The sequence below is a fragment of the Xenopus laevis genome, chromosome 7L (genome assembly GCF_017654675.1).
Source record: "Xenopus laevis strain J_2021 chromosome 7L, Xenopus_laevis_v10.1, whole genome shotgun sequence".
In the NCBI taxonomy this organism is placed as follows: Eukaryota; Metazoa; Chordata; class Amphibia; order Anura; family Pipidae; genus Xenopus; species Xenopus laevis.
Genome location: NC_054383.1, coordinates 85654072 through 85673280, shown reverse-complemented (window position 1 = coordinate 85673280; position 19209 = coordinate 85654072). Strand labels below are relative to the sequence as shown.

Below are 19209 nucleotides of genomic sequence, written 5' to 3'. Positions count from 1 at the left end.
AACCTAGGATATATTGAGGGGTTGTGGAAACCTAAAATTTCTATTACCATGGAATAATTTCAAGGCTGACGCTTACCCAATAAGTTTCAAAGCCAGGGTAGTACAATGATCATATTCCCAAACACAGACCGATTTCACCCTTCTTGTAGCTCATCAGTGCAGTTTAGGTTTTATCTAAGCAATATATGTAGAGCCAGGGAAATGGATCCACAAGAATAGCATTGTGGTTCGGGAGATACCAGGTATATATTTAACCAAAAAAGCTTATCTTTGGAAGATAATGAAATACGGTAGTTATCCTTGTTTATAAGACAATGAGGATGGTGTATAGGAAACGGACTAAAACAGTGCTACTTCATAACATTGTATACAAATTGAGATTTTAGCAGAGATGGTTGAATAGAAGGGGCCTAGGCACTGACTATGATAGGTAAGTAAGTGGCCGTTAACAGAACAGTCTGAGGATCCCTGCTGTACAACTAAATTACAGCTGATCCTGATCTCCCTTTTATGTTGATGAGTAAACAAGTGTGGTGGTTAAAAGCACAATCCTGTGATAGTTAGTTGTTTATTTGTGCAGACACCTTATCAGAGCAGTATTCTTTCAATGCAGTTGCTATTTCTTCAAGATGGCATTCTCTTAGCTGTATCCTTTTCAAAAGATGACGTAGCTCCACAAACAGCAAACTGGCTTCCCCTTTATCTTGAAACAAACTTAAAATATCACTTTCACAATTCCCCTGATGAAAAAAAAAGAATAAATAATTGTTATTACAATGTTAATGAAGTGTGAGAAGAAAAACACATACAGTATACAGCAGGGGACAGTTTATAAGATGCACAGATACTGTATATTTGACTGCAGGCTTGTTCCAACCATAGGGCCCCTCCCAAGTATTTTTTACTTTTCATTTCTTTCTAGCATTTAAAAACCTCAAGAATGTCTAACCTTTCGAATAGCATTATACTGCACCAAAACTATATTAACTAATTACCATCTATATAGATATATATTGATGTGATTTATCGAATACCACTACATAGCAGTTCCTTTTTTCAAGTGAATAAGAGAATCTAAAAAAATAACACAATAAGCCTAACACACTAATACAGGATTTAAATAATATTCTAATACATCTCACTCCATATGTGTATGTTCCTAAACATTTTGCAGTACAATGTTTAATACTGTATGAAAATCAAAATATTCATACAGATAGCAAATTGCTATATTTTAAAAAACACTTAAACTGAATTTGCCCTGTTTGATTTCCACTACATATATAGATTTCTTGCATTATTTGCTTACATAATTTTCTTAAAGCTGCAGAATATTTTAAATACTCTTACTTAATAGTGGCTCCCAGAGAAAGGGTAAAGTTTATTGTGTGTGAGATAGAATGTTCATTTTCATAAATTAAGCAAGCCTCTAAACTAAATATTTTATAAAAAAAAAGGAAGCAGTACATTTTATTAAATTTCCGTGAAAGTCCTTTCATTATTTAGTGTTTCTGGTCCTTCAAAGACCCTTAAAATGTGCCAAAAGTAGAAGACACCAAGTCAAGCTAAAAAGATAAAAAGAACCCATTTTCCCTGGCTCTGGCTATGCCCATCATTTTATGCTGCATAAAAAAGTTGTAGAGCACAACATCAATGGGCACGGTTTAGCCCTATGGTAAACAGTAAGTACAGGGCCTCCATTGCGGCATTAATCCACCATTCCCTAAATTGCACATCTGAATGATTAGCAAGTTAGTGGTCAGGTGAGGAAGGAGGCGTTACACCTACAAGCCACCTCCCTCTCGCCTCATAAATACAGCACTGGCAAGTGCAAGCAGCACTGTATTCCTAAGGCTGGGTGCAGGTCTCTACGCTCCGAAACAGGGTGCAGAGACCAGTGGTAATTCATTTAGGCAATGTGATAAAAAAAGTGCCTGTTTTGCACTTTACACCCTGCCTTCCTGCTCATAAATCAACCCTATATCTGCCTTGGAATATCCTTATATTTACCTCTTTCTGGGTAAAGACACAAAGTGGATTTTTTTTTTTTGTAACTACCCTGTACCCAAATTCCATTACAATGCATTCCAAAATAATATGTTGTACTTCTACATCTCATGCAATTCTTTTTTCCCCTTTATTTTTTTTATTCTCTAAAATGTCAAACCTTGTAACTTCCACTCCTATATAGCAGATTGTGTTACCAAATTGTCTGTATAGTGCTTCAACATTAGCTTGTACTTTGTAGGAAGACTAAAATTCCTCATCCAGTATACTATAATGCTGTTACTATGCAAAATAAGTATAATTAAAGTTACAACCATTATGTCTTCATAGAATTGCCATTTTACTCCTGTGTTTTCCTCTACTTGTTTTGGGGTTTTGAATGCATCTTGGAGAAGTGTAACTATCTGGCGAAGGTGTCTGTGAGACAGGACAGAACATACAATGTGCTCCACATTTCTTCTGGTTTGTGAACTTGTCAGCTCATTGAACAGAAGTGTGCTTTTCTCCTGAAGCTATAAGAGTAGACAAAAAGACAAAAAGTAGGGGAATTAGTTACATGGGTATAGTTAGTGCAGTCATAAGGCCTATTCAGAGCTGAGTCACATATATAGCGTTCAATAGAAAATTGTGTATTAGTGTTGTGGAGATGGTGGGGTGGTCGAATAAATGTTGTCAACACAGATACTGATCTAAGCATCAAAAAGAAAGATTGGATTCATAGAGACTGATCAGATTATAAAACACTATGGGGCACATTTACATTTCAAAGTGAAAATGCTTTAGAAGAATTTTAGAAGTACGATAGTCTAATTTTTTTTTCGATGGAATATGCCCGTTTTCGATCGAATTAAAATCGTTCGATTTTAGGATTAAATCCTTCGATTTGAACGATACAAATGATTTTACAAAAAAAACCTTTGACGTCTCAAAACTTAGCCAAAAGCTCATATAGGTTCTAGGAGGTCCCCCATAGGCTAAACAGCAATTCAGAAGGGTCGAAGTCTAAGTTTTTTTTAAAGAGACAGTACTTTGATTATCGAATGGTCAAATTTTAGAGGTTTTTTTCTATTCGAATCGAATTTTGGCTTATTCAATGGTCGAAGTACCCAAAAATTACTTTGAAATTCAAAGTTTCTTTAATAGTAAATGTGCCCCCATATCTCCTCTTCTTAAGTGTGATTACAGTCATATTCTTAAGCGAATAGTATTGTACTTGGTAATCCAAAAATGCTAGTTAACAGTAAGATGACTAGTGTAGTGCTAGTAGGGATGATTTTCTATGTATCTGTAAGTCTGTTTATTAAGCCTATTTTGAAGAGATATGGTGTTCCCAAACAATTTTTAGCAATAACTTCCATAAAGTTATTTCACATAACCTGCAAAATATACCAGTCAATCTACTGATAGATATTAGTGCAGGACCCAACTCTTTGTGCTCCTAGAATGAAATGCAAAGTAGGGATGCATTGGTCACACAGGGGACCCCAGTGGTGGCAAATAAAAGGGCAACCATTTGAAAGGTTTAACCCTGAAAGCAGGGAAGCTGCAGTTAAAACTAGTCCCTGTGTAAAATGTAAAATGAAGAAGTAGATTTTTTAATGAATGAGATTACAGTGTGTGTAGGACTGGCCAGACCAGGGATGATTTTGAAGTAGTTGGCCAGCTTAAATATATTACAATATATGGACAAACAATCCCTGTTTTGTTAAAAGGGGAGAGTATTTTAGTAGCTTAATGCACAGCATGTGTTAATATGCAATTATAGATAGATAGATAGTCAGACAGATAGATAAAAAGATAAATAGATAATAAGTGAATGCAGAGGACCTCTTGTCTTTGTCCACATATGACCCAAACCTGCCTGGGTTCAGCATTCACCCAAGCCTACATACCCCTTACAATTGGTTAGTTTGGGTTAGCAACAAAATATAACTGATATGTATATTGCATGAACAAATGTTGGGAACCAAGGCCAAGAAGAAAATAAAAATAACAGTATTATCATGTCTCTTCACTATTTACCAATTGCTCTGTTAGTGAATGATGTTCTTCTTCTAGTTGAAACTGCATTTCACCGAGTGATATCTGACTATTTGGGAGCTGTTCTTCTTTGTAGGACTTCTTTAAGAATGTTATTAGCTTTTCAATATGATGTTCTTCTAGGCTGTTTGCTGCTTTCTCTGCTGCTGTTTTTCCTGACCAAGGCATGTATAGTAAACTGGACAAACTCTTCTGAACTTCCTCAGTACAGTTGTCAACCTGTACAACACACAGATACATTGAGTTATTGGTACAAAAAACAAACTGCATAAAGAATTACTATTCTCTGAGCTGTGTGATAATGTTTGCAGTATTGGATGTGTTGTGCATATTGACTGCATTTTCTTGGATGCTGGATATATAACATTAAAGGGGCTGTTCAACTTTGAGTATGATGTAGAGAGTGATATTTTGTGAAAATTTGCAATTGGTTTTTTCTTTTTTCTGCTCGATTTTAGAGAGTTTTTAGCGATCTAATTAATTTGGGTTATTTTATAAATAAGGTCAAATCAAGCACTGGATTTTGGTCATAAAATATGAGAATAATTTGTATTTTAGTAATTGACTCCCTTAATATCTGCACTTGAGAACTCACTTCATTAGAGCAGGTGAATAGGAAGAAGAGTAGCCCTTGAATAAAGTAGCTTGTGGTGCCTATGGACTCAATGTACCCCAATTACCTGCAGTTTATTGTATTCATCCAATATCTCATAGGTGTGAATTTGTGTCAATAACTCTTGCTTTACACATTTTGCAGCTTTAGTTCTAAGGTGATGAAAATGATGGTCCTTATCGTCTGGGATTAATTTAGCAGCTGAAGACATTGCCTGACAAAATATAAATTCAACATTGTACAAATCATTTAAATATATTGCAGGAAAAGTGTAAATATGTATGAGGAAAGGTTGCCGATCAACTTAAATCGGAACCATAGTTCCAAATACTGAAAACAGATTTAAATGGAATGCTCAGCTTCTATCTAGATTCTAGAACATAAAACATTTGTCTAAACAGTGTCTGAATAGTCAGTATGGCTGTATCCCTAAAATTGTATGTAGAAAGGTTTCTATACATCATCAAAGTACCTGCATTTTTTGAATGTCCTCATAGTATGGGTATTCATTTACTGCTTGCATGTCTGTGGCAAGCTTGACAAGAGCAGTTTTTATATCTCTGGTGAAATAGTTTCCAGGTATTACAGTGTCTGGGTTCAGCCCCATACTTCTGACTTCATCCTGGTGCCTTTGATACAACATGTTTAGAGCATTTCTGTGCACACCAGCCAGATCCTCTAAAAGTCTCTCCCACTCAACAAATAAATCTGGCCTCTTTTCAGATGCTGACAATGCTGCTTCAATAGTCTCCTAATGAAAAGTGACATGAGAAAATGTAAGTTCTTTCCTGAATTTGGAAGGTTTAGCACCGTTATCAACATTATGTCATAAAGAAATCATGTTATTGCATGGCATAGCATAAGTGTCTGTCCTATACTGGTTTGCAGTTATTGGTAACTAATCATTAAGACATTTTAAAACAAAAGTACAAAGCACTTGGGTATCCAATGGATTTAAAATCTATTCACAGTATAAGCGATATCAATATTTGGCAGCATCTGAAGAGGAACCCAATGAATGTCATATATATTTTTCATTTATATTATTATGAGACGTATGCCATAAAAATACAGGTATGGGACCAGTTATCCAGAATGCTTGGAACCTGGGATTTTCCGGATAACAGGTGTTTTTGTTATTTGGATCTTGTTACCTTAAGTCTACTAGAAAATCATGTAAACATTAAATAAAGGCCCCAATCCAAAAGAGGGGACCGCTCCAAGCGCACCTCCCTAAAACTGTTCCTTCATTGCTCGTCGGGTGCTCAGTCCGCATCGTCCCCACTGCTAACTACATAGAAACCAAAGGAAGGACGGCACTCCAATGTAGCATTTTTATATATTATATACTTTTGTGCTATCAATATTTGAAAGCATATTTTTTTTTTAATATAAAATTTTCTAGCAAGACTTTTAGGACCTCCTCATGATTATGTAGTTTATAAGGCTCCACTGAACACAATAGACAAGGTGAGGCTTTGATTAGATAAAAGATGGTTGAACACAGCAGTGCAAGCATTTCATAGAAAATGTTATACAATTGATATAAATATCAGAAATTTAGAAATAATAGGTGCCATTTAAAGAGCACAGGGGCAGATTGGGGTTGATTAAATTAGCGCACACATGCACATTCTGAATCCAGTGTGAACATATATGCTATAATTTAAACAGTAGCAATGCATCTGTAGGGTGATGGTTTGTATTTATTTGAAATACTGCAGGACTTGTTATCCTCCTATGTATGTCTGTAAGCTACCTGCACACTTACATTGTGAAAAGTTATGTGCAGGTCGAGAAAAGCTTGAGTCTAAGGTCGCCAGCGACCCGCAAGAGGCGCAGCGGGGGGTCCTGTGGGGCAGGCCCGCACATCACTAATTGTAAGCTCTATGGAGCAAGAACCTGCTTCTCTTAGTCTCTTTAACCCTTAGCAAGTTTAATGTAACTGTACTATGGGGCAAATTCACTAAGGACGAAGCGCCTAACGCTAGTGTTAATTCGCTAGCGTAGCGCATTTTCGATAATTCGCCGATTCACTAACACGCTGGCGTAAATTCGCTAGTGTTACTTCGCATCCTTACGCCTGGCGAATTTGCGCAACAGACGTAACTACGCAAATTCACTAACGCGCAAATTATTCTGAACGCTACCTTTTACGCCAGACTTCTTTCGCCACCTCAGACCAGGTGAAGTGCAATAGAGTAGATAGGGATTGCTTCCAAAAAAGTTAAAAAAAATTCTAAGTCCCAAAAAACGCTGGTGTTTTTTCTTTTTTTATGGGTGATAGGCTGAAAAAGATCGAAATTTTTTTTGGGCCTACCCACCTACCCTCCTTCCCCCCTTCATTTCCTAACTCATGGCACCTTAACTATACAGTGGGCACATGTGTAGGGCAAAATAAAAATGTTATTTGCTGTTTTGAAGGTTTCCCAGGCTTGTGTAGTGATGCTACATATACCTCCATTGTAACTTCAATTTGGCGCCGTATGCATAGTAAGCATCGCTAGCGTAACTTCGATTTGCTTGGCGAATTAATGCTAGCACAACTTCGCAACCTTATGCTTCCCCTGGGCGCAACTTCTGATTTTAGGGAATTTGGGTAGCGCTGGCGAAAATACGCCTGGCGAAGTGTGGCGAATCGGACGCTGGCGCAACTACGAATCTTAGTGAATTTTCCCCTATATATTTCTTATTGTAATGGACCTAGTTTATTCTATTTATCTATTGTTTATTATTATTAAAATGTATTTATTATTCAATTTACTTATTGTTCTGTTGTGCTGCATACATAAGTATCACTTTAGAAAAAATAAACATACACAAAAACAATTAGGTATTTTTTCATATACATGCCAGATTGTTACTTTTGTTTTAGTAAAATAACATGGTTTAATTTCACTGGAGATACTAAACTGAAAACTGTCACCTTTCCAGGTCTGAAGTCCAAAGTCATAGAGTGACTTTTGCATGCAGTTTGAGCCACTTTAGGAGAGCCCTCTATTATTGTTCCAGTTATATTTTCTTTATAAGTTTCATAAAAGTTCCAGATCCTGTTGATCTCTTCCACCACAAGCAACTGTTCCAAATGGACAAGCTCACTTGCATGCTTCTCAATAAGAAACCTTTTAGTGAAGAAGAAAAAGAAACAGTGTGCTGACCAAGTTTACATCTCACTACAAGCATAATCTTAATGTCATGTATCATATAGTATAATCTTGTGACCTCAAATATTTATCAAACTTGAAATAATCCAAAAGTTCTTTTAGACTTAACAACATTGTAATCACCTAAAGAGATAATCTTGGTGCCTATAAAAGATTTCAGAATTGTTGAGCCAGGGAGCACTCGGCTGAAGTTTGGATACTCCGCTTGATGCCTCACGAAAATTGCAGTTTGCTGCTGATGCTTTTAAAGTACTTCTTGAAGAGTAACCTAGAGAAAAATATACAGTATAACTATATAAAAATATATCAGCATAACATTCACTATTGTAAACTTTGCTTTGGATATACTATAACAACCCCTGTCCACTTTGGTGACAAGATTCATTTAATATAAAGTTATATATGTCATGCCACTTCTTGAAATTCTGATTGTATTTTATATTGTGATAATATTTATATCATATTCTTGAAACACACAGAATTGTTGACTGTATATCTAGTGATAAACAAATATTTCAAAAATAAATGCATAATCTATGATAAATTCTGCATTGTAACAAATGGCAATTACAGCTGGGCTTTTCATAGGAGGAGTTTTTTGAATTTGAAGACAAACACTTGTTGGGGAAATGCTTCGGAAACATTTTATTGTACAATATTGATAAGTATCCAATCCTGATGTTGCTAACCTTCATAATATGTTACATTATTCTGAGAATTGTTGTCCAGCAACAGCAGAGTAAATTTGGTTGAGCAGTGCAGAGTAGCAGGGTTTAGGACCCTTTAATGACGCAGGCTACAAATAGAAACAACATAAATGCAAATGTTTGCAGATGTTTATATTTATACATGATCCCCATTATTTCCATTATAGTAAAGATAGTATATAAATAGATACATAGATACTAATAGTGCATAGTATCTATAAAATAAACACATAAAAATCTCATATGGCAATTATTCTAATTTTTAGAATTCTTATATTTTCTTTACTTTACTGTTTTTATTTCTCCACTCTGTCATCCTTTTCTGAGCATGGGAATTGGGTTTGGGGATTCAGTAGAAATGGGGATTTCATTACTCAGGGAGGGTGGGGTATGGGGCCTGGTATTCAGAATGCTCAGGACCCGGGGTTTTCCGGACATGGGGTGTTTCTGTAATTTGGATCTTCATACCTTAAGTATACTAGAAAACTATTCAAAAATTAAATAAACCCAAAAGGCTTGTTTTTCAATAAGGATTAATTAAATCTCTGATCAATTACAAGTTACTGTTTTATTATTACAGAGAAAAAGGAAATAATATTTAATTAAAACATTTTAATTATTTGGATAAAATGGAGTCTATGGGAGATGGCCTAACTGGATAATTGGTTTCTGTATAACAGATCTCATATTTGTATTATTGCCCTGGTTCTACAACTCAGACAATATAGGACTGGGTAGCACCAAGAAAAAATGGACTAGTTATTATGGACCATTTTACACCACTTTTAAAGCCATACTGGAATCTGTTTCATTGTTCTACTGACTTCATTGGGTTCTGCCGAGTCTAGAGTTGAGTATAATAATTGTTGGCATTTGTCTAGTGTAAAAGTTCACACCTTTATAAATATTACAATTAGCTGTTTGTTAAAGGCCACCTGTTGGCTGCAAATAATTTCCATCTAATAGAGCCTGCACCCCAGTTGGGGTAATAGTAATTTAAAAAAAAAAATGGCCTCGCCAGTGCTAGGACACTTGCACTGGGAGCGCAAAAAATACTCCTGTAGTTTTTCTGGTAAGGCTTTTGGGGCAGATGATGAATATGTATTATATAAGGCTCCACTGAACACATTAGATTGAGAAGTGGGGTTGTTTCCAGTTACAGTACATACTGCTGGTATCTGGGGGGCTGATCTTTCCCAGCCAATTCAGGGGAGCCCATGACAGACTGTTCCTAATATCATACTCTTGTATAATAAAAATACTTGGGAGCCTTGTGCCATTACTTTACCTGAGACTGGTAATTTCACATCAGATAATAACACAGAATTTTTCTTGTCTTCCATGATATGAATTATATGTTTCAGCAATGGAATCATTGTTTGGTGAATATCTTTAAAATTTTTTCCTCTGGCATTCCAATATGTTGTTTGCGGATTGATAAAATAGGGTGTTGCACCTAATAAAAATGACTAGGAAAAAAAAAAAAGATGCAAACCTTAGTAATTACAACCCAGAGTTTTGCAGACATGCCCAGAAATGGGCAAAGGAAAAAGCTAATGATGCCTGGATGAGTCTGGATTGGGGAGATGCCAGGAGATTGTGTAATGCCCACTGTGAAATTTCTTGGAGTAAGAATAATGGTCAAGAACCAACGCCATATTAATTCATCCATATCATTTTGGAAGAGATCTTCTTGGGCAGGCAGGTGTCTGGGTATTTTTGGTAATATAGTATATATGCTCATCATAAAATCCTCTGTAGTTGGATCTACCTGCCAATTTGTTGCAAGTAGCTCACTTCTAACCTCAATTTAACCAATCAATGTTTCGTTTTACTATTTCACCAATATATAACTGTATTCTATTTTTTTTTTTAAAAAAAAAAATATTTTATAGTGTTACTTTTCACGATCACCCTGGTTGTATACCGCTCACTACATGGGAAATAGTTCATGAAACATACATTGTTCAGAGGTTGTAAAATAAATGCAATAGAACATTGACATCTATAGCTCCTCATTCAAACTAGTCACTAATTAATTTATGTTATCAAGTATAACTGTCTATTTGATCCCAATCTATTATAATTAACATTTGAGACTCATAATAGGTTGATAGTGTTGCACTCAGTTATTACAGGGGAAACATATGCTTTTAAGACATTTGGTTTTGTATTTGCCTCCATGCTGACATAGGTTATTGTATGCACCACATATTTATGTTTATTTATACAATTGGAAGCAACCATGCTTTCTCTGTTGAATAAGTCACCTCCTGTGTCCACATACTTATGAAACATGGTGGAAATGTGTCTCTCCGACATGGGAGTACGGCAGTTTACTTGGCAAAAAACACCACCAAACATTTATTGTTTTCTAATAACACAAGTGACATCTTGTGATGGATTATGTGAAACTAGTTTTAAATTGTCACCTTTGCCAAAAGTCCCTGTAATCTGTCATGTTCTCTTAAATACTCCAGTCTACAGTAGGCAAAGTCCACACCAGCAAGTCTTTTCATGATGTGATCTTGAAATTCATCAACTAATTGCAGCAGAACCTGGAAGGAAAACATGTTGTTCATTAATGTTTTAAAGGTAAAGTCTCATCATGCAGTAATGTTTTAAGAACACATTTATATAGTACTGAGCTGCTCATGCTCCTTGACGAATACCCCCTTTAACTTCTCTCTGGGGCACAGAGTAAGGTACCCTCCCCCACCTTTAACAATAAAACAATTCACCTCATAGGGAGGGATGGTGTGACATTAGCTGCTGATCCTCCTGCTGTTCGTAGCCAGCTGAAGGTAGGATTACATCCTTTTGCTTAACCCTCCCCCTAGCCAAACCCGGGAAATTTAAACTACCCAATAGCCAGCAACTTCAGAACAAAGAGAAGGGAAGGGGTTGGGTTACCCTGCAAACCATGTCATACCCCACACTGTGTTCTGGATCATTGGGTTCCAACGAATATAGAGTACCCACTGGGGCCTGAGAGGTACAGAATTTCAATTTATATTTGTAACAAAGGTTATGGTTGAATTTTTGGGGGTCCTGGTAATGGCCAAAAACAGCATTGGCAAAATTAAATGTTAAATTAAAAATGTTAAAAGTGGGGAGGGTATTTTGCTATATTTTAGCTGGGTACCAGGTTTTAAATTGAGCTCTTATGAAGTCTGCCTTGTGCCATGGGGCTCCCACTCACTGCCAAAATAGCAGGGTTGTCAGAATAACAAATGAACCTCATAGTCAAAGATCATCGTCCTGCTGCAGACCCGAGAAAGTCAGAGTTCTGTGAATGTTCTGTTTATAGCTTATTTTTCCTCAGCCCTATATAGATGTTACCATCCTGTGTTTGGTGTTCATTGTGTCCTCTGCAGTCTTTCTGCCTTTATGCCATTCACTCAGTTGTCTGTGTAGCCTCTCAGTCTCCTGCTCCATCATGTCAGCAAATTGTATTAATCTTTCAGTAGTTTTCCTCACAACCAGGGTCACCATCACCTGCTGCTCCTTCTCTTCTGTACCATCAGCTGTGCACAAAATATACACAGGAAACTCCTCAGTCAGTGAAAAATGCAAAATATGGGCTTTAGTATTATCTACCATAAAGAAAACTATTTTAAGACAATAGGCAATTAGTATTGAATTGTATTCCTGGTTTTCCATTTCTTTATAATTATTTATACATATATTATTCAGACTGATATCTGCTTGCTAGGGGGGTTAAATACCAAACCATGAAATTTGATTGAAGGGTTTCTGTTTCATTATAATTTATAGAGGATGTTACATTGTACTTAAATTCAGTATTAGAGCTCCCACACTACTATAAATTACAATTTTCCTATATCAAAAGTACTTTGTCTACCCTATATTATTCTGCATAAAATAAATACTGGTCATACCAAGAAAAGATACATGGCCAGCATTAAGCGTTAAAGTAGTTAGGTTCTTAGCAGCTCTTCTTTGGGTTTCAAACAAGGACGTTTCTTCAAGTGAGTGACAGGCTGCTTCAAGTGCTAACATCCTCTCTTTCACTTTCACCTAAAAAAAGCAATTGAACATATTAGGATTTGTTTTTCCAAAATTATTTTGATTTACTGTGGCTTTGAATCAAACAGTGAGCAATAGACATGGAGTACTGATTTGTTATATGCAGTGACCCTGGCACCATGTTACCTTATGTGTCTTCAGCTCTCTTGCTGCGGCAATGATGTACATTGTTGTAACATTCAATTCCTTTATTAGATCGTCTTCTTTATCCTTCTGGCTATGCCAAAATTCCTCCCTTAGGGACAGTTCTTTCTCAGTGACCTCCAGCTAAATTATACACAAATGTTCTTAACATTAGTTTTAGCCTTTACACTTACAGTTTATAATGTTAATCGATATATATATATATATATATATATATATATATATATATAAAATAATCACCAAATCCAAGTAGGCAACATAGACCATTGAGACCTACCATGTAAGAATCCCTTTCTCGTACAGATGTTGGAGGTACAACAGGCACTACAATCCCTGTCTTTGGATTTATTCTCGCACCAACTACAGGTCCTTTGTTCCCTGTTAGTGGATCTATAGTGTTTGCTCCCATTTTGATGGGAATAAGACCTTTTAGAAAGTAGAAATATATGTTAAATATATAATATATTAATGGCTATCATTGCTTATATTCCACATACATTGTAAATAAATAAATATAGATACAGTATAGCCTTTCAGGGGAGATATTATGTAGGGAAGTTACTATGACTGTGTAAGACTTTTTTTCAATTACCACTTTCCCTATGACATTACCAATTGCAGCAAAAACAGAATGTACAGAAGTTCACCTCCAACGAAGTACTTCTGAAATGAGGCCTTCTGTATTTACATGAAGTAACCAGTTGGCTTTGCGATTTGCTACAAGGTACAACATGATTGACTAGTGGACTGTTCATGAATACCTCATTTTTAGCTCAGTATGTATGTAATTTGCATATTTGATGTATACATCCTGCCCATTGTTTCTCTAAATAATTTACTGAAACAAATAAGAAAATGCACAGAAAGATACATAGAGACAAAGGGAGAGAAAAAGAAGAAGGTACCATTTCCATCAGAGTCTACCATTGTTCCTGCAAGGGGAATAAGGTAGCCTTTGTTAAAATCATGCTCCACTCCCAGAATCGGCACCATCAGATCCGAGGGTCCGGTGTCAGGAATCTCCATTCCTAGAACTGCAGGTATCCACAGTTCTGTTTTAGGGTACATGATCATCCCTGAAATATCAAAATATTATATTTGAAAAACTGATTTGGCAAATTAAATAATACAGGTATGGGACCTGATATCCAGAATGCTTGGGTTTTCCGGATAATCCATAATTTGGTTCCCATGCATTAAGTCTACTAAAAAGTCAGTTAAACAATAATAGATCCAATAGGATTGTTTTGCCACCATTAAGGATTATTAAAGTGATACTGACACTAAGAATTTTCTTTTCAAAATATTGATCTATAGTTATGATCAAAAGTTATTTTCTTATCATCAATCATGTACCATCCATCTCTGTACATACAATTATTATGCAGTTTTGTAAAGGCAAAAAATAATCATTGCATTTGTGTTCACAAAGTACATTATTACCTGCTAAGCCTATGGGTGACAAATCACACAGTTTAATAACAGCTGAAACCCAAGGCACTTTCCCAAGAAGTCTCCTCATGCTGCAATTACTGTAGATTCTACAGTGTAGAATATTATTTATCAAGGATAATTATACAGTAGCCTGATGTCCTATCATCATGTTATATATGACTTACATTCGTGCTATCATTATAATGGCTCATGCATGTGAATTATGATTGTGCATGGCAAAAGGTGCAGAAAACAGAACTGAGACTGCAGCATTGTGCAAACTTGATTAATCAGAAGTTATAATTACAGGATTCACGCATGCAGAGCATCTTCTGTTTACAGAATTCAATCCAATGTGATTTATGGGGGTGAGAAAGTATGTTTGTATAACTCAGAGGGCAGGTGTGAAGCAGCCAAAGAGAATATTTCGGCACAGACAGTTGTTTGCAATTCACTTCATCTAATTTTTTCCAGCAATGGAAGAGTTAATATTTCCAAGAGTGTTAACCAATAAGCTTTGAGGGGAAGCTTTAAATATCCCTTGGTCAGCTGATCACACTGCCTGAGTTACAGGTTGGGAAGAGAGTGAAAGGTGGATTTGTGTTTTAGAGACTTGGCTAAAGTATATTGTTAGATTTCTAGTTACTGAGTCTAATTCCTGACTCTACTTTAGTTACTGCTTTGGCAAGTTGCTGTTTCTGAATCTCCTGAGCTCTGTCTATCTCCCAGCTTCAGCTACACTGCTCTGCCCAGTTTTTTTTCTTATGTAAGTTTTACTTTTCAGCACCTGTTCTATTTACCTGGAGTTCTCCAGTACTTTGATACTTTATTGCAGATATAGTAGAACTAGTTTTGTACTGTGTGACTAAGCATTGAAAGTGTTTGTCTGATTCAGTCTACGCTCTGCCTGCTTTTGCAGCTTAACCCTATCAGCTCACCTTCTGCTAACTACATGCTAGTTTTTTTTTATACAATACTACTGCAACCGCTTGCTCCTTGATAATTATTGTTCTGGGGCTAAGGCAACTTGGCTTTCATTGCAGAATAACCTTATCTAACCTCAACTGAAACTCTAATAAACCCTAATCACTTTCTATCCCTAAATGCTCCCTCCTTGCTGCAGGGATCTCATTGTGTTCCTAACAATAGTAACTGAACCATATATTTATATCATTCTAGCTTTAAAGCAGTTGTCCACTTTTTTTTCCAGTTCAGTTGGTTTCAGATAGTTTACCAGTTTCATTAAAGGGAAACTCCAGCTTCCAAACCAAAATTTGATAAAGAGGCCCACATAACCCAGAAACACCTAATATATCCATCACAGTTACCTGTTTTTCAAAATGTATGAATAAATGCCATTTCAATGCTGAAATCCAGCTGTTTAATAGTTCTTCTCTTTCTGCATCATTTGAAATCCTGGCAGGGAAGGAGGGACTAAAACACTGATGTTACAAATTGTAACAACTTCTCCGCAGCTTATAGACAGCATGCAGGAACTACATAATCCAAAATGCATTGCACTGTGATGTTCCATTCCTTGTTGAAATCACATGTGCAGGGAATTGTGGGGTTTGGAGGATGCAGACTGAGGCTGCTGATACAAAGTAACAGTAGACAGCTCAGCAAAGTAGTCAGAGAGATCAGCAGGAGAGCAGATGGCTAGGCTTAGGGAACTGTTAAACCATTAAAAATCATGAAAACTCTGCATATTTTTTAAACAATGCAAAGTTGCTTGAAATTATGTTTATTTTTCAAAAAGCTTAAGGGTAGGACTACACAGATGTTTTCCGAAGCACTGCGCCAAAAGGCATGCGACAAATCGCCTGCGACGGAAATAAGGTAAGAGATAGAAAAGTCGGATGAAGTTGCAGCGTCGGATCAATACAATTTTTATGCACTCAAAAGTTGCCTCCAAGCCAAGAATTCAAAAATAAGCTCCAGCTTTTAGGCTACTGGGAGAAACATCCAAGGGGTGGAGCGCAACATGTTGCTCGGAAACCACTGGTTGTAGATTACCGCCTTACAGTATAGTTACTGTAGCTCTTACAATTATAGAACCTGAAGTTGTACATTATCCTTCCATTAAATATCTAGCATAAAGAAATCACTTTGGGTCAGAAGCAATTGATATTTCATTTTTCGGATCATGTAATGCTATTAAATGCTGGGCATATTCACTAAATATATGATCTAGAAACCCCTTAGGTTGCAAGTCAAACAAATGCAGCAAATCTAATAATAATCTGCATAGAGCAATGTTAACAAAGAGAATATCAAATAATTTTAAATCTGGTGCATAGTTATAACTTCTATTAACACTGAATTTATTTCTTACCTAAGTTTCCACCACAGTGTTTAATATCACTTGCTACTTTGTGGTGGATTCTTAGATTGTACATTCTACACATATTGTACTTCTCCATAATCGTCAATGACTTCTTCATGGTTTCCACAGCTTTATTTAGCGTTTTATGCATGTGATTAAAATCCTCTTCCGAAGCTGCCACATCTTCACAGAGTAAGACTTTGTTTTTCTTTAAAACCTCAATCACTTTTATTTGAGACAGGAGCATGTATGTCTCCAGAAGGGACTGGTAGCTGCCTGCGTGAGGTGACAGTTTTCCTTGGTGGAGAACAGCACCTTGGATTTTGGACTTCTTTCCACTCAAGGGCTCCGTGAAGATGTCTCCTAGAACTGCAATCCTTCCAGTGGGAGTCAGCAATCCTCCTAGTGGAAGTACATGGCCTACAGAAAGAAACAGCAAATAACATCATTGATATTTTTAAATATAATGTAAGTTACACAGTAAATGACATATGATTATTGGCAAGGCCTATATGTTTGACAAAGAGGGATAAACTAAAGAGGGGCTGAACTGTTCCAAATGGAACACGCTGAACATGGATTGCGGTTAAGTATATAGTTTATATTAACTTCAACCATACTCAACTACAAAGCCAGAGGAGAGTTTTAATCTTAGTTATGTTTGATGGCTTAATGCCTTGGAGCTACTGAGAAATAAACATGGCCCTTTCAGGTCTTAAACAAACATATTTATTTAGTGCCCAAAGTTTTGGTTGTACCTGGTAGCTTTTGTCAAGGGAAAAAAACAATCGTTTTTTTTGTTATGCTGATGAACAATCTGACTTTAACTAACTATTCGAAGCTTTAATAAGCCACATTAAAGTAAAATGAACACCCTTTGAGGAAAGGGGCACCAAATTCTTTATAGTTTCCTATTTCTTTATACTTCCAGTTAGCTAATTCTTTTGGAAACCCATTTCATATGAATTCAAGCTATAAGTGCTAAAATCTTTTGGCACAGAGCACAAAATGATTTATACGAGTAAAATAAAAGTTTTATAGACAAATATGGACTAAAAGCACTATTACCACATCAATAAAGGCAGAAACCATGGCACATTATTATAGCATTCTTTTGAAGGGTTATTATTTTAATAGAACTCTTGAACTCCCTCCAAAATTATCTGGAATAACCGGTTTCTGAAATAACAAAGAAATCTAGCAATTATAATTTCTCTATCACAATTTCCTGCTTTCCTTACTTTTATCAAAATTATTTCTACAGGGCTATATACAAACCTATTGTCTTACTGAAATATTCTGTTACATTTGTGGCTCCATCCCATGTGAAAGCACCTCCATTAAAAGAATAAATGGCCTAAACTAATTTTCTGTGGCAGGGGTGCCAAGAAATTAATTGGTAGCTACTGTATTGTGCCATTATGCAATATATAGTTTAAGGGTTTTAATATCACTGGATGAGAAAATATTGCAGTAAATGGTACCTGAGAATGGAAAAGGTATACAGCAAATAGATATCTTACATTAACAACATTGAATTGTAGCAATTGTTAATTCATCTCTACCGCAGCTGCAAAATAGAGATGAATTATTCAGATTGAAAGAGAACTTTATACTTATTTGTGGAGCTGTTTTATCATTAGTCGTAAAACTTTACCAAGCATTTTTTTGCCACTTTTTTTGTGCCAAATGTGTTGTAGACAATTTTTGTGCTGTGTTTTTTATGCAAATGCATTGGAGGTAATGCTTGGAGGGACTGCTTGCAGTTCTTCCGGAGCCTCAGTAAATCAGCCCCAGTATATTGTTTTATTCAAGGAAAGCCTTTCAAGATTCACATACATTCAAAGAATCCAACAGAATTGATCAGTATGTATCATTGTCTGACTCATTAGAATTTCTTATCCCAGTCCAGCCAAAAGAATAACTAGTTTAGGAATCCCATAAAAGGATAGGGGCAATAAAATGGTTTCATTCATTTCTTCAGATATCCAACCAATCAGATATTTGCTTTCATTATTTAAACTAAACAAGACTAGTAAAAGCTAACTGTTGTTGTTTGTATGGAATACTAGAAATGTTACCCATGTTACTGCATATATACTGTAAAACACAATGTTTTCTCCCACTGAAGAATACTTCTTATGTGAACATATTACGAGTTTTATTAAACAACTTGATGATTTTAGGATGAATGTTGATGCTGCAAATCAATATACTATGACAGTTCCAGATCTGTTTTATTAGGACAAACTAACCTGTGTTGTCTAATTCAACTCCTAAAATTGGGGAAATGCTCTCTTCCTTAGCATCCATCACAGGACCTCCTATTTCAATTGGTGAAAGAAGCCGTGTTAGAGGATGAATATATGTCCCCCCCACAGCCAACCACAGATGAGTTTGTGGATGTATTGTCACTGCCAGTATTGGTACTTCCATCCCAGATGTGGCATCCACCATGGATTGAAAGCCTTCACCTTTTCCTTGATGGTGGAAACTTGGAAGATTGCACTTTACTGGCAAACCTGTGTCTGGGCAAACTGGATATGGAATATAGAGAAGTGTGGGTAGTTCTGTCTTCCAAATGTCACCTATGGTATATAAATGATCACTTATGTTTAGCATTACAAAACAAAACAATAGAATGCATTTTGACTCTTGGGGCCTAATTAACCCATGCCTTGATGCCCTGAATGTATAAATGACTAACCATCATGTACAAATTCA

General features: G+C 36.1%; 1 protein-coding gene and 1 long non-coding RNA gene across 3 annotated transcripts in view; one reads left to right on the top strand and one right to left on the bottom strand.

Moving 5' to 3' along the window:
• LOC108696479 overlaps nucleotides 1–19209 on the bottom strand; it is a 60313-nt gene that overhangs the window by 22017 nt on the left and 19087 nt on the right. The window contains exons 8-23 of the mRNA XM_018225904.2: nucleotides 18741–19073; nucleotides 16495–16905; nucleotides 13631–13801; nucleotides 13003–13151; nucleotides 12708–12848; nucleotides 12434–12572; nucleotides 11874–12058; nucleotides 10964–11089; nucleotides 9820–10000; nucleotides 7948–8092; nucleotides 7587–7782; nucleotides 5133–5411; nucleotides 4728–4874; nucleotides 4030–4266; nucleotides 2322–2519; nucleotides 585–740 (exon numbers count right to left, since the gene is read on the bottom strand). Of these exons, the coding sequence (XP_018081393.1) occupies nucleotides 585–740; nucleotides 2322–2519; nucleotides 4030–4266; nucleotides 4728–4874; nucleotides 5133–5411; nucleotides 7587–7782; nucleotides 7948–8092; nucleotides 9820–10000; nucleotides 10964–11089; nucleotides 11874–12058; nucleotides 12434–12572; nucleotides 12708–12848; nucleotides 13003–13151; nucleotides 13631–13801; nucleotides 16495–16905; nucleotides 18741–19073 (3194 nt within the window). The remainder of the gene's footprint in view (nucleotides 1–584; nucleotides 741–2321; nucleotides 2520–4029; nucleotides 4267–4727; nucleotides 4875–5132; nucleotides 5412–7586; nucleotides 7783–7947; nucleotides 8093–9819; nucleotides 10001–10963; nucleotides 11090–11873; nucleotides 12059–12433; nucleotides 12573–12707; nucleotides 12849–13002; nucleotides 13152–13630; nucleotides 13802–16494; nucleotides 16906–18740; nucleotides 19074–19209) is intronic.
• On the top strand, nucleotides 14717–18931 carry LOC108696480. 2 transcript variants are annotated; one of them, XR_005962544.1, is made up of 3 exons: nucleotides 14717–14925; nucleotides 16727–16953; nucleotides 18792–18931. It is a non-coding gene; the product is annotated as an uncharacterized LOC108696480 (long non-coding RNA). The 2 variants fall into 2 exon arrangements; XR_005962545.1 differs by lacking the exon at nucleotides 14717–14925 and adding an exon at nucleotides 15919–15998.